Below are 16047 nucleotides of genomic sequence, written 5' to 3'. Positions count from 1 at the left end.
TACTGCTTCTGAACATACAAAGTTAAGATCCATGGATGATGCTTAATTTTATACAGTGATTCCCCTGGCTGAATATGAAGCTCACTATGTAAGTACTATAAGAACAAACAAGTTGCTGCCGATAAGCCATTACAAGTTCATATCCAAATAGGTATATAAAATCAGTCTTGTAAAAAAATAATAAAACCAGTACCCTTTTTTATCACATTCAGAAAACATAAGAAACCTAATTCATTGGAACACTGACAAGGCGAAAAGGGCAAACAGAATGCTAGGAATGATTAAAAAGGGGATCACAAACAGACCTGAAAAGGTTATTATGCTGTTATACCGGGCCATGGTACACCCCCACCTGGAATACTGCGTCCAACTGGTCGCCGTATATGAAAAAGGACATAGGACTACTCGAAAGGGTTCAGAGAAGAGCAACATAAATGATTAAGGGACTGGGGGAGTTGCTGTACAACGAGAGGCTAGAGAAACTGGGCCTCTTCACCCTTGAAAAGTAGAGACTGAGAGGGGACTTGATCGAAACATTCAAGGCGTAATAGCACGCGCTAATCTGCCGGACGCGCTAGCTGCTATCGCCTCCTCTTGAGCAGGCGGTAGTTTTTGGTGGGGGTTAGCGCGTGATGAAAAGTCGAGCGTGTTAACCCCGCTAGCTTGCCTTTGTAAAAGGAGCCCTTGGTAGAGAAAGAGAGATTGTTCACCCTCTCCAAGATGAAGAGAACGAGAGGGCACTCGCTAAAGTTAGAAGGGAAAAGATTCCGTACAAACGTAAGGAAGTTCTTCTTCACCCAGAGAGTGGTAGAAATCTGAAACGCTCTTCCGGAGGCTGTTATAGAGGAAAGCACCCTTCAGGGATTCGAGACAAGGTTGGATAAGTTCCTACTGGAACAGAACATACGCAAGTAAGGCTAGACTCAAATAGGAAACTGGTCTTTTACCTAAGGGCCACTGTGTGAGCGGACTGCTGGGCACGATGGACCACTGGTCTGACACAGCAGCGGCAAATCTTATGTTCTTATGTCCAATTAGTTTCTCAGTATCAGCACATAAATGAAACATAGAAAAATGAAGGCAGAGAAAGACCATATGGCCTATCTAGTCTTCTGAACCATAAATAACAGTCTTTTCAAAATACAAGTAGGGAAAGCATATAGAGCATGACTCATGAAAATTCTTTTCAATTCTTCTGCATGTAAATGCATGTGTGTGTTGGAGGGGGAAGAGTTTTATATGTGTTTGTGTATCCATCCATGTGTCTCTGTTGGTATGTGTATGTGGAGCCTCATTCAGTGTATCGTTTAAGATAAGTTATTTGGGTTTAAAGCCTTAAAAAAGAGGTAGCCAATGAGGAGGCTGGTTACTGTTTAGCTCAAGCTTTACATGAAATAAGATGCTTGAGTGTAGCCGCTGAGGTTATTGTAGGAGTGTGTGTTATATGCTGTTTAAAGAGGACTTCAGATGTTTCAAGAAGAAAATGAATTGAAAGAATTATTATGTACTGTATAAGCTTCAACGGTGAGTTGAATGAGAGTGTGGCAATTGTTTACTTTACTTTGTATGCTGCTTTCACTCAGAAGATAAATTTATTTCTATTAATTAAGGTCAGAGTATATTATGTGTACATACTAACATTTGTGTGCGCTTTCTGGGAATCTAATCAGGAGTGGGGAAGTTTGCAGGGGGTAGTTTTAGTGGGTAGTGGCAGTTTGAGGGTAGTGTACAAGGGGATATTTTTTGAGAATGGGATCGTTTACATGTACAGGTATAGTAGGAAAATTACAGGAGGATATTTAGCAGGCATGCTGTGACATTATGGGGTTGGACAGTTTTTAAGTTGTTGGACAATTGCAAGAGGATAGAGACAGTTTGAAGGGTTTAGAAAGGTAGGGAATTTCACCTTTAAAATTGTCTTATCCTGTTCTTTAACTGCTAAATTTTGACGCTATAGAAGCTGAACACCTTTTCCTACAGAAATGCATTCAGCTAGTTTTTTGAGGGACGGTAAGCATACCCTTAGGGCAGTGGTCTCAAACTTGCGGCTCATGGGCTGCATGCGGCCCACCAGGTACTATTTTGAGGCCCTTGATATTATAAAAAATGATTCTTTATGGAAATCGTGTGCCTTAAGTGTCCGGCGGTCACGTCCGGCAGTCGCTGTAACCTCATGCAAGCACTTTCCTGGGTCTGTACGCGATTGTGAGGTGGAGTCCAATCACGTGCAGACACAGGAAAGCGCTTGCATGAGGTTACAGCAGTGAAGCGAGCAACGTTCCAGAACGTAGGGTAACCACTGGAGGCAGTGCAGCTTGTGGGTGTGTCCAGTGCTGGAGGATATGAGAGCTGAAGGCGGTTGCGGATGCAGGACACTTAAGGCACAAGTTTTCCATAAAGAATCATTCTTTATAATACCGAGGGCCTCTGCCATGTTGAATAAGACCCCCAGATATTCCAGAGACTGTGCAGGGTCCAGGTGGCTCTTTCAAAAGTTCACAATCCAACACAGACTCCACAACATCTTCACAACTGCCGTTACTCCCTTTTCTCTTTCTGCTCGGAATGGTGCTCTGATGAGCCAATTGTCCAGGTAAGGGTGCACTTGCCAACCGGCTCTGCAGAGATGAGAAGCCACCACCACAAATGAAAATTTGGGGCGTTGTTGCTAGTCCAAAGGGAAGCACTGGGAATTGATAACAATTCTCCAATACATGGAATCTGAGGAACTTTCCAAGAAGATTGGAATCTGAAGGTAAGCTTCCATGAAATCTAGGGTGGATAGAAACTCTCCTGGTTCCATCGCTGTGATGACAAACCAAATGGTCTCCATCCGGAACCGGGGAACTCTCAAGGCTGCATTGACATATTTGAGATCCAGGATGTGAGGGGGGGAAGAAGGGGATCAGAGAGTTTCAGAAGAGGAAGGATGCTCTTGTGGAAGGGCTTCAAAAAGTCTTCGGGGGATGGGGGGCTAGAGGGATGCTCTTGGAGGGGTTTCACAAGGTGGCTGTATGCTCTGTGGGGCTCTTTGGGAAGGGGAATGTTCTGGGGGTAGTTGGGAGAAGGAACAACAAAACTACCCTAAATATTTAGCCTATTACCTGGTTAGCTAAACAGGTAGTTAAACAGACTGAATATTGCCACTATCTGGTTAACTGTCTGAATAATGCTGTAGCAACCAAAGGGGATATTCAGTGGCACTAATACTATCAAAATTTCTAATCAGGCGAATAATTGAAATAAACCTGTTTGACTGACCAACAGCTATATCTATAATTGTTTAAGTTTGAAAGAAGAAATACCAAAATAGAGCCCGAGTTTCACAGACAAAGAAGTAAAGTAATGTAATGTACTTAGAATGACAGAAAGGATATCTTTTATGGATGACATGATTTATTACATCTTACCTGACCAGTGTCCAGTAGAAGTACCTGCTTTATCGGTGCAAGTCTCACTCACTGGCTTAAAGACAGTCTCCCAACCACCTGTTGCATATCGCCAATTTAGTGATTCTAGAATGAGAGTTCGCCGAGTGCCATATGCAATCATGAAGCAGTAGACAACATGATGTAGTTGACAGCCATAGCCACAGCCTTTGTTGATATTACATACAAGCTTCTTGGCTTTGCTGCAGTCCTTGGGGTTCTGCGAGAGGTACAATGAAAGGGTTGAAAATAGACTATATACTGAAGGATTTACGTATCTTGAATTAAGGTAGCAATGTGTAATAAATCATACTACACCACTCTGTGGTAAATTTCCTCAGACTGTCTAAGCTGCTTAAAACTGTATTTCCTGATCAATTATTTATATGCGCCATATTCTGATACACTAAAATATTTACTTCAATTTTAGAATACAGAAAGAAAGGCATTTTATCTTTGTACAGCATAAATATAGCTTTTAGTATGAGAATACTCCTGAATTCATTTTTCTATATTCCTTAATTCTCCATGTTCATAAACAAATATCAGTTGACAAAAATTAATGTAAGACATTTATTTAATATTTAGACTATTAGTATATCACAGCAAGAAGGACCAATACTGTTACTTTGATTCACATATTTTTGCTAGTGCACCATAGGGAAGATGAAAGTAAGAAGGAAAAAAAAGTATGTAAAGGTGAACAATTATATGGAATTTCTTTGCAAATCTAAATTAATTATTATTATTTATTTAATGCACACACACACACATATTCTCAAAACTAAAATCTGCCTTTAACATGCTTGCTAAACCAGTTCCAGCCTGTTTAGTGTGCATGTATTTTGGCGGCAGATTATAAAAATGGCTTATCGAAGTCTTTTCCAAGTTTTCTAGCAGTCTCCAATATGGCCATGCAATATGGCCATGTACATCTGCATGGCCATATTGGAGACTGCTAGAAAACTTGGAAAAGATTTCGATAAGCCATTTTTATAATCTGGTCATTAATATTAAAATGATCACTCCAAGCGATTCTCAATTGGCGAATGATTCTCTAACCTTGCTGTGCCACATTTGTGGCCAAAATTTACTGAAAAGTCTAAGCTGCCTTTGCCTTATTTTCTAATCAGTGCCTGAGTGTTGACTGGCTCAAGCATTGACAAGAAAGTAAGGTTTGACAGCTCAGAAACCCCACTCAAATTGAAAAAGATAAAACCAGACCTCAAATCGAAGATCGGCAGGAGAGATGCCCACTCTCTCCTGCTGCATTGCACAATCACCTGACACTGCTAACCCACCCCCAATCCCCTAGCGAGAGAGATGTCCACTTTAGTGCTGCCTGATTTACGATTCGATTCACTTTGGGTGAATCGATTCGTATCGATTTGGTTTTTGTATAAAAAAAAAAAATCGGCCTCCTAATTCGGTGACTGACCCCTCCCCCTCGCCCCTACAACAGGAGCGGCAGCGCTGCTTCTTGATGGCTGGCCACTGCTGCTCCTGCTTTAGGGGGCGAGGGTCAGTCGGGAAGTGCTGCAGTGTCCAGCTTCCCCCCTAGCCTCCCATTCTTACATTTACATAATTACTGTAGAGCAGCCTGCACAGAGGATCGCCGGTGCTAGCGATACTTGCAGGCTGCCATCGGCCTCTGGAGCTGTTTCCCCTGCCGCAATCCTTCCCCTGTTGTCAGAGGAAGGGCGGGACCGTGGCAGAGGGAACAACAGCTGCGTAGGCCGATGGCAGCCTGCAAGGATCGCTAGCACCAGCGATCCTCTCTGCAGGCTGCTCCGCTGTTCTAATTAAGTAAAAGTAAGACAAGGAGGCCAGGGGGGAACAGGCAGGTCTTTGGGGAGGGGGGTGCAGGCCTTCGGGGGGGGGGGCCCTGGTGTAGAAGTACACGGAGGGAGGGAATGGGGGTTTCAAAGAGACGTGCATATACCGGATTTGGGAGGGAAAGAAATAATGGATCTAAAAACAGAGGAGAGGGAAAGATATGGTGGACAATGGTATTTAGGGAGGGAGGGAAAAACAGAAAGAGAGGGAAGTTGGACACAAGGGATGTGTGGAGGGGGTGGGGGATAGAGATACTGGATAGGAGGGTAGTTGGGAAGAGAAAGGGAGAACTCGTGGACCCTGGGGTGGTGGGGAAGGAGGGAGAGATGCTGAATGAAAGGGTAGTTGAGAAAAGGAGAGATGGTGGTTTTGGGATGGTGGGATCCATTGATGCAGCTGTGGGGATGGAGATGAAAAAAAGGAAAGATGCCAGACCTCCGGGGGAGGGAAGGGAAACGGAAGGGGAAGAGATGGAAGATGGATGGTTACCACGGAGAAAGAAGAAAGAAGTTATCAGAAGACAGCAAGAGTCTGGGACCAACATGATTTGAATAATGACCAGAGAACAAAAGATAGAAAAATTAATTATATTTTCTGTTTTGTGATTACAATATGTCAGATTTGAAATGTGTGTCCTGCTAGAGCTGGTGTTAGACCACAAACGTGAGCTAAAATTTAACAGAGATAGGAAAAGTCTTTTTGTTTGTTTATTTTGTTTACACCACAGCGTCAATGTGGATAGGAGAGGGAAAAGGGGGTGAAAAGGCTATACAGTAAACCCACCAGGAAGTTTGAAAAAAAACACCCAATTGGGCAGGAAAATCGAATTGAAAAATCGATTCAACAGGCTGAATTGAATCAAAATTTTTTTTCCTGAATCAGACAGCTCTAGCCCACTTGCTCCCGCCACCAAGCAACCCCTGGCAAAGGTAGAGATGTCCACTCCATTCTGTTGCCATGCAACCCCTCCCCACCAACAGCCCCCTGCCTCCACCACCTGTCCCCTTGCCTTGTTAATGATGGCTGGCCAGAGGGATGCCTACTCCCTCTGGCCAGCAGGCCCGCCTCTTCAAAATGAGGGGTCTTCCCTTCCCTGATGAATCTTGGGATGCATCTGATTGGTCCAGGTTGTTTAAGGTCCCTCTCCAGCTGCCGGGGGTGTGTGTCAAGGAGCAATGCTTGGTGGTGGTTAGTGGGCATTTCTCCCACTGCCGGGGAGATGTTGGGGGGGGTGTTACTTGGCAGTAGGAGGGAGTGGGAATCTCTCTCACTCCCATGGAAGTGTCGGGGGGGGGAGGGGTCATTGCTTGGGAGTGGGAGGGAATAGGCATCTCTCCCCTGAATCGCCGCCCTGCTCTACCCAGAATCTCTCCTGCCTGCCACCCTGCTCTCCCCAGAATCTCTCCTGCCTGCTGCCCCGAATCTCTCCTGCCCTTCCCCGCAAAGCGAGCCTGTGGTTTTAACTAGCGGGTTTAAGTGGGTTAAAACCACGGGCTCGCTGGGCTAGTAAGTTAAAAAAAAAAAAGTCACGGCTCAGACGGGTCTTAGACGCATGCGCAACCCATCTACAGATGGTCTATGTATGCGTCGGGATCGCACACTAGCGATCCATGCGGTCGGAGGGGGGTGTTCCTCCGATCGTCCTTATTTCAATTTTATTGTTTTGGGAATTCGTCAGGCCCGCTGGAATTGGCCCCCAATCGGCCCCGGAAGTCAGGTTAGTGAATCTAGCCCTAAGTTCTAAGCTGAGCACATGAGCAATAAATAGCTCATACATTTTAATTGGTCACTCACAAAAATACTACCTTCAAAGAAAATTAAACTAATTTAAATCAGTTACCATGTGTGTGATTTTTTGTTTGTAGTATATAAAGAACTGTATTGCCAATACTGAGATCAAAAACTGTCTGTTTTTAGAATGTCGTTCACACTACAAAAAAATTAGCATGCACCCAAGCCACACCTTAGAAGGAACACCAATTCCAACCTTAATTATTAGCACTTCTACGACATAAAAAGAAAAAGCAACTTTTAAACAGAATCAGTCTTCAAAGGGTTTAGCTATTCTATCTGGGAGTTAAATGGGTAAATTGTCCCCTTTGGAAATTTAACTGGGCTGAGCCCCCCAAATTTGGCTGCCTATTTTCACAGAGAGCTAATTACATACAGCCTATCAAAACGTGGACAACCCTAGAAAGGGAGTTAAGTTGGGTGAAACAAGCAAGGTACTTCATGCTGATTGTTTGTGCTTTAAATGAAAAAGAACAGCGCTGGATATACCAGCTTGATACTGTAGAGCCAAGGGGGTTGAACAGTGAGGTGGAATGGGACGTCACTGACTGGCTAGCTCCTGCCCAATGAAGTACAGGGGAAATCATTTGAGATGATTGGAGGGGAGGATTTAAGGGAGGAGAAAGAGGTCGCAGCCATCTTGCTCTTTGAAATTAGTAGGAGTCGGATGACAAAATCATCCATGGTAAGTGTAGGTTATGAGTTGGTATAAGGGAGGAGCGTTTTGAATGTAAAATGTTGTTTTGTATTGTAGGGAGACCCTTGAAACAGCATTCTAATGCGAAACATGTTGGGTCTGTCTCTCCTGAGTCTGAATATAAAAAGATAAGTTATGAAATAATAAAGCACTTTGCACTTTATATTTATGAAAAAGAAAGTTAAAGTATTACAGTAGTGAAAATATTTATTAATAATAATAATAACAGTTTATATACCGCAGGACCGTGAAGTTCTATGCGGTTTACAATAATTAAAAGTTACAGATTGAGTAGTACTAGTGGAGTTGAGATTTAGCTATTAGTTATTGTGGGGAAAGATTGTTCAGTGTAACTGCCTAAGTACTTTAGGAACAAATATGTTTTTAGGTTTCTCCTAAATTCCCCATAAGTATTCGCAAGCATGAGTAATTGTTTCAGATCTTTATCCCATAATGCTGCTTGGTAGGAGAAGGGATGTTGATGTTTTTTAAATTTACATCCTTTAACCGGTGGGGAAACAAAATTCAAGTTTGAGCTTCTCTTAAGTCGATTGGTTGAGAAAGAGAAAAGGTCGGTTATATATCTGGGGGCTAGGCCAAAAAGTACCTTAAAGCAGAAACATCCAAATTTAAACTTCACACGGGCCTCCATCGGCAACCAATGCAGGAGTTGGTAGGAAGGAGTTACATGGTCGAACTTCTTCAGACCCAAAATCAGCCTGATCGCCGCATTCTGCACCAGTTGTAATCGTTGCAAGTTCTTCTGGGAAATTGCCAGATAGGCTATATTACAATAGTCAAGTTGGCTCAGTATAAGGAATTGTACCAGAATTCTAAAAGATGAAGGATCAAAATATGCTCTAATGGACTGAAGTTTCCAGAGAGTAAAAAAACCCTTTCTAAATGATTAATATGGGCCAGTGAGGATTTCTCACATAATTCTTCCCGCTAAAGAAATTTTGACAGTGGTGGAGTGGTGGTATCAAGGCCTGAAAAAAAGCTCTGACAAAGTTGTGTTTGAAGAACAGGTTATACTTGGAAAGTGGTGAGGCTGTGTTAGATTTTTTGTGCTAGTCATATAACTCAGCCAGCCATAACTAGGCACAAGAATAACTGGCTTAAATCTAGCTCAATTATTCCCATCTCCTGAAGTACAACAACAAATCCCTGACTTGCTGGATCACTGAAATAAAGAAAAACAAATGTTCCCTGATCCTGCTCATCATCTGAGAAAAATATTGCATCCCACTCAAAGCAAAAAACAAAGTTACTTACTTTTCTGAGGAAACAGGACTTAAATCCTCACTTATGGGGTGATGTTATTGATGGAACCTGGTGGGGAAAGAAGTACCGTATTTTCACGCATATAACGCGCGCGTTATACGCGTTTTTACCTACCGCGCATACCCCTCGCGCGTTATATGCGTGAGCGCGGTATACAAAAGTTTTAAAACATAGTTCCCACCCCGCCCGACGCCCGATTCACCCCCCCAGCAGGACCGCTCGCACCCCCACCCCGAACGACCGCTCGCACGCGCTCCCACCTGCACCCGCATCCACGATCGGAGCAAGAGAGAGCCCAAGCCCTCTTGCCCGGCCGACTCCTCGACGTCCGATACATCCCCCCCCCCCCCCGGCAGGACCACTCGCACCCCCACCCCGAAGGACCGCCGACTTCCCGACAATATCGGGCCAGAAGGGAGCCCAAACCCTCCTGGCCACGGCGACCCCCTAACCCCACCCCCCACTACATTACGGGCAGGAGGGATCCCAGGCCCTCCTGCCCTCGACGCAAACCCCCCCCCCCCCCAACGACCGCCCCCCCCCAAGAACCTCCGACCGCCCCCCAGCCGACCCGCGATCCCCCTCGCGACCCCCACGACCCCCCCACCCCCCTTCCCCGTACCTTTGGTAGTTGGCCGGACAGACGGGAGCCAAACCCGCCTGTCCGGCAGGCAGCCAACAAAGGAATGAGGCCGGATTGGCCCATCCATCCTAAAGCTCCGCCTACTGGTGGGGCCTAAGGCGCGTGGGCCAATCAGAATAGGCCCTGGAGCCTTAGGTCCCACCTGGGGGCGCGGCCTGAGGCACATGGGCCCAACCCGACCATGTGCCTCAGGCCGCACCCCCAGGTGGGACCTAAGGCTCCAGGGCCTATTCTGATTGGCCCACGCGCCTTAGGCCCCACCAGTAGGTGGAGCTTTAGGTTGGATGGGCCAATCCGGCGTCATTCCTTCGTTGGCTGCCTGCCGGACAGGCGGGTTTGGCTCCCGTCTGTCCGGCCAACTACCAAAGGTACGGGGAAGGGGGGGGGGGGGGTCGTGGGGGTCGCCAGGGGGGTCGCGGGTCAGCTGGGGGGGCGGTCGGAGGTTCTTGGGGGGGGCGGTCGTTGGGGGGGGAGGGGGGTTTGCGTCGAGGGCAGGAGGGCCTGGGATCCCTCCTGCCCGTAATGTAGTGCGGGGTGGGGTTAGGGGGTCGCCGTGGCCAGGAGGGTTTGGGCTCCCTTCTGGCCCAACTACCAAAGGTACGGGGAAGGGGGGTGGGGGGGTCGTGGGGGTCGCCAGGGGGGTCGCGGGTCGGCTGGGGGGGCGGTCGGAGGTTCTTGGGGGGGGGCGGTCGTTGGGGGGAGGGGGGTTTGCGTCGAGGGCAGGAGGGCCTGGGATCCCTTCTGCCCGTAATGTAGTGCGGGGTGGGGTTAGGGGGTCGCCGTGGCCAGGAGGATTTGGGCTCCCTCCTGGCCCGATATTGTTGGGGAGTCGGCGGTCCTTCGGGGGGAGGGATGTATCGGACGTCGGGGGGGGGGGGGCATCAGGCTTTCAGGATGGGGACAGACCTTCAAGGGGGGACAGTGCACGGAAGTCAGGGGGGGTGAACGGAGAGTCGGGACAGCGCACGGAAAGTCAGGGCGGGCGAAAGGAGCGTCGGGCAGCATGCGCGGTATACCCGTGAGCGCGGTATACCAAAGTTTTTGTACATATCATCGTGATTTCTGCGCGCTATACCCGTGTGCGCGTTTTATACGGGTGCGCGTTATTTGCGTGAAAATACGGTACTGCAAAACTTTTCTAGAAGCCTTTAGATATACCCACTGCCTGCTGCTGTCATTCAGAATCTCCTCGGTCTATTGCAAACTAGAGGAATGAAACTCCTTGGGCAGATAGGAGGGCTGTGGGGATTTAAGTCTTGCTGTCCTCTGAGAACATCTTCAACTTGTTTTTTTCCAAGGACAAATAGGACTGTATAATCCATGACCTACAAGACTCCCTAACTCAGAGATACAAGAGTTCAGGCCTCGAATGCTGCAAACAGGTCAGGCTTTCAGGATGAAATAGATCTTCATGAATATGACCTTAATTATATACAAACCAATCTTGTGTATATTCATGAGAGATATCCTGAAAACTTAACTTGTTTGTGGCATTCAAAGTATGATTCCTGCATTCCTGCCCTACAATCTGATTTTAGCTTGCTTCAAGGGAGAATGTAACAATTGGTTTTGCTACAAGCAAACACCAAATTTTTGGGTGGCGAAAGACCATATTTAGCAAAACACCAAGGAGAAAAAAAAAATCTTATTGGCTACTAAAAACAAAAAAGAAGAATATTTTTTCATATTTGCCTTTCTCCCCTTTTTTTTTGTAAGGAGGCAGCTTCAAATTGAAAAAGAAGGACCTGATGTGATGGAGTTAGATTATAAACCCCAAAAAGATTTTTGACTGCTGTCTGGCCAAATCTGTCACTTTGGAAGTCTTGTCTTAAGCAACAGTTGGATGTGAATGCATGGACAGAGATCCATGTAACAGCTCTGCAAATCTCCTCTACAGAGGCTAATCTCAACAATTACATGACTCTCTACAGCAGGCATCCCCAACCCTCGGTCCATGCCGTCTGACAACTGGGCCACAAGAGAACTGCTGGCAACGGGCATCTCTTCTCCTTGTCTACCATCTCCCTCCCTTCCCCTCACTTTCGTGGGTGCTCTTCAGAACTTTTTCTTCGTTCCGAGGTGTCCGGACGTGGTAACCATTCTCACAAGTCCCGCGTGACTGCCCCAAAGCTTCTCCTCTGACGCACTTCCAGTTTCTGTCTGGGCGGCTTACATCAGAGGAGAAGCTTTGGGGTAGTTGTGTGGGACTTGTGAGAATGTTGCCATGACTGGACACTCAGAAACAGAAAACTCTGAAGAGCACCCACGAAGGTGAGGGGAAGGGAGGAAGGTGGCCCGATGCGGGGAATAGGTTCAGTGGCGCTGAAGGGATGTGGGGGGAAGGGTAACAGACGCTGAAGGGAAGTAGAGAGCGAGAGAGAGGAGCAGATGCTAGAAGGAAGTGGGGAGGAGAGAAAGGGGAGCAGATGCTAGATGGGAGGGGAGAAAAGGGGGGAACAGACACTGGATGGGAGAGGTTAGAGAGGGGAGCAGACTCTGGAAGGAAGTGGAGAAGAGAGAACAAGCACATACTGGATGGAAGGAGGGGATAAAGAAACAGCACATGCTGGATTGGGGGAAGAGGATAGATTTAGTGAGATACTGGAAAGGGTGAAGGAAAGAGATGGCAAGCTGTAGGGAGACACAATGAAAGGGAAATTGAGGACTGGAAAGTAAATAGGCAAGAGATAGAAAACAAATTGAAAAGGAAGAGCAGAAAAGGAAGGGAAAGGGAGAGGAGAGAGAGATACACAGAGCATTGGGGAGGGCGAGGAGACAGATACCAGATCTGAAGGGAGGAAAGATCTTAAAAAACATCTGGGGGAGGGAGTGAGAGATGGAAGGGAAGAAGACAGAGATGCCAGACCATAGGGGGAGCGGAGGGAAGAAGATGGGTGCCAGACCAATGGGGGGAAGAGGGGGGATGAAGGGAGAGAGACAGTTTCTGGTAGAGGCATAGAAATAAAACTGATGCCATATGGAAGAGGCAGAGAGAATGCAGACTGTGGATGGAAGGAAGAGAATGAAAAGAAGATGAGGAAAGCAGAAACCAGACCACAAAGGTAGAAAAAAATTTATATTTCTTTTTTTTTTTGCTAGAAATGTAATGTATATTGTGTATAAAATTTCCCTATGAACCCGCCCCAAATCCTCCCCCCTCCTAGAAAAATTTGCTTCTATAAAAGCGGTCCTTGGTATCAAAAATGTTTTCAGGATAGCCCTAATGAATATGCATGAGAGAGATCTGCATATAATAGAGGTGCCAGGCATGCTCCATGCTCCATATTCCATGCTTCATATTCCATGCTGCATATTCATTAGGGCTATCCTGAAAACCTGACTGGCCAGGTGGTCCTCCAGGACAGGGTTGGGAACCACTGCTCTAGAGCACATATGTCAAACAAAAGGCCCACGGGATGAATCCAGCCCACTTGATTGTTTTATGTGGTCCGTTTTAATGTGGTCCACCCAGGCGGAAACATGAAGTTCTGTCACTGGAGACAGACCATGGCAGACAGAAAGCAGGAAACGGGCCGTGGACAATGTTGCTGAATCACTGCCGAGGCTGGAAGGTGGCAACATTGGACCGGTGTGGGAGGGAAGACATGCTGGGCCGTGAGATGGGAAGTTCCGGGAGCACTGCCATGGGCTACTTTTTCAGTGTGACAGCGACATCGGACCACGTGGAGAGAAGGGGGAGGACAAGCTGGGCTAATTGGTTCTTTGTTTGTTTGTTTTTTTAAAGTAGGAAGGGAGAGGGTATTAAAAGCAGTGCCAGATTGGGCTGGGGGGGGGGGAGAGCTTATGGGGCCAGAAACAGAGAGAGAGAGAGAGATGGTTGGCAATGTTCTGAAGGGAGAGAAGATGGACCTGGGGTGGTGTGGAGGAAGAGGGAACAAGATACTTGAAGGGAGAATTGGGAAGAGAAAGAGAGAAATGGTGGACTTGGGGGAATAGAGAGAGGCAGAGAGACAGACAGAGGGAAATGGGAATGGGCAGTTGGGAAGAGAAAGGGCGAGACGTTGGATCTGGGGATGGAAGGGAGGGAGAAATGTTAGGCCTGGGGGTGGAAAGGAAAGAGATGCAGAATCTCTTTTCATTTTCTTCTACCTCATTGTTCAGCATCAAGGGGGAGGGAAGAAGAACAGAAAAGAGAGGGAGCAAAATGTTGGACCACAGAGAGAGATGTGGTAATGGGGAGTAGATAAAAAGAAATAGGAGGCTGAGAAAGGAGTGAGATGGAAAATAGGAGAACTAGGGACTGAGAGGAGATGGAGAATTGAGAGGTAGCTGAAAATTTAAAAAGAAGGGTGAAAAAGAGGGCAAGATTTGAGTGAAAAAGAAAAGAAAAAGTTAAGAAAACTGAATGGGAAAAATCAATACGGAGACAGGCATAAGGAGGGAATGGAACAATCTAATCTTCAATTTATATATCGGATCATCTCCCAAAGGAGCTCGATTCGGTTTACAGTTTGTTAAAAAGAAGAGTAACAAACTAATAGACTATGAAAATAAAGATGCTATTATTAGTTAAGATTAGTATTTTTCCCACTTAATCTCTATATTAATTACTTACATTACTGTTTATCAATTGGCAGGGGAGGGAGAGTGGCTGGCTGTAAAGCAGTGGTCTCAAACTCAAACCCTTTGCAGGGCCACATTTTGGATTTGGCGGTACTTGGAGGGCCGCAGAAAAAAATAGTTAATGTCTTATTAAAGAAATGACAATTTTGCATGAGGTAAAACTCTTTATAGTTTATAATTCTTTCCTTTTGGCTAAGTTTTAATAATAATATTGTAATTTATAGCTAAAGAGATATGATCAAGAAACTGTTTTATTTTACTTTTGTGATTATGATAAACATACCGAGGGCCTCAAAATAGTATCTGGTGGGCCGCATGTGGCCCCCGGGCCGCAAATTTGAGACCACTGGTGTAAAGCCTGGCAGGGCAGGTCAAAAGGGAGGTGGGCTGAGTACACAACCTGGCAGGGCAGAGAACTTGAATATAAACCCCAGTTTATATTCGAGTCAAACTTTTTTCCTCCTTTTTGGGGGGAAGGGGCAAAGGTCACCTCGGTTTATATTTGGATCAGCTTATATCTGAGCATATATGGTAAGTCCCTGAGTTTATTAGCTTTAGGGTTCCTTTTCTTAAGCTTGTAAGCAATTTCCCAGCAAAGTCTTACCAATGAAGATCTGCCTTTGGAAGTCCTCTCACAGCACCTCTTCTGTAGACATTTTAAATTGAATTCTACCTTTCATTGGTATCCAATAAAATTTAAAATAGAGAGGGATAACATGATCAAACTTTTTATTGTTACCTAATAATTTAACATACAGTGTTCCCCTGCGAATTCGCAGTTTGTGAATCACAGACTCACTCATTCATAGTCTGCTCTGACCGCCTCTTCCCGTAGTAAAGTCGCGCTACACCAATCAGGAGCTGTGTGTCAAAACAGCTCCTGATTGGTGTAGCCCGACTTTACTACAGGAAGAGGCGGTCGGAGCAGACTACGAGTGATTTTCTTCACTTGCTAGCGCTCCAGCTGCCCTCTCTTGCCTCTTCAGCTGCCCTCTCCTGCCTTTTGACAGGTGAAAAACCACATTTGCGGTTTTTTTAAATTTGCAGGGGTTCCTGAAAATTTTGGGGGAGCACTGTATTGTAACGTAATGCTATAAAATGTGACTGTGATAGAGAGAACAGACATTTATACATAGGGAGGTATAATACATCAGCTTCCTGGTAGCAGAGCATCAGCAGCTGCTGGAAAACATCTGAGACCAGATATAAGAGATTGTAACAGATGTTTGTGAACACAGAAATAGTATAGCTTCCAGATGGGAGATAGCAGTGGGATTTTGGTTGCCACTGCTGATCTGTTCAGTCTGGGTTATGGTACTAGAGGGTTTTCGTGCCTGGGGTTAGCCTAAGGGTGCAGTTCCATGGGTCTCAGATCTCGAATATGAAGGGGAGGGAGAGGGGGACCCATAATTCCCTATTAGGAGATTGTTCTCATCCCTTGCTCAAGGTGGTCCTGGTAATGACAGGGGCTTGGGAAAGCTGAGTTGAAGGGAAGAGTATGTGATGAAGTATCTGGAGTAAGCCCAGGTTTCCTTACCTGTACTCCTTCACTGGGCAACTTCAAGAGAGGCACAGCTAGCCTGCCTAGCAAAGAAGGAAGAGCTCAAGCAGACAGTTAAAACCCCTGGAGTGGGAGCAGAACAGAAAGACCCAGAACAGGGAGGAAGGGCTCTCTAGGGAGTTCCCAGGAAGAACTGCAATGTCCTAAGATGGGCCCAGGGAGGAAGGGAACTGCTCCTCTGCATAGCTCTACAACCCTCCACTACATGTATATGTGAGACCAG

At 46.2% G+C, this 16047-nt stretch overlaps 1 protein-coding gene across 8 annotated transcripts in view; it reads right to left on the bottom strand.

The window, feature by feature from the left end:
* The window catches only part of FUT8 (fucosyltransferase 8), a 238346-nt gene that overhangs the window by 50761 nt on the left and 171538 nt on the right, over positions 1-16047 (bottom strand). For all 8 annotated transcript variants that reach the window (XM_033952251.1, XM_033952253.1, XM_033952256.1 and 5 more), the window contains one exon: positions 3411-3648. In XM_033952251.1, coding sequence (XP_033808142.1) covers positions 3411-3648 — 238 coding nt within the window. The remainder of the gene's footprint in view (positions 1-3410; positions 3649-16047) is intronic.

This window comes from Geotrypetes seraphini, chromosome 7 (genome assembly GCF_902459505.1).
Source record: "Geotrypetes seraphini chromosome 7, aGeoSer1.1, whole genome shotgun sequence".
NCBI lineage: Eukaryota > Metazoa > Chordata > Amphibia > Gymnophiona > Dermophiidae > Geotrypetes > Geotrypetes seraphini.
This window is presented reverse-complemented; position numbering and strand designations above follow the sequence as displayed.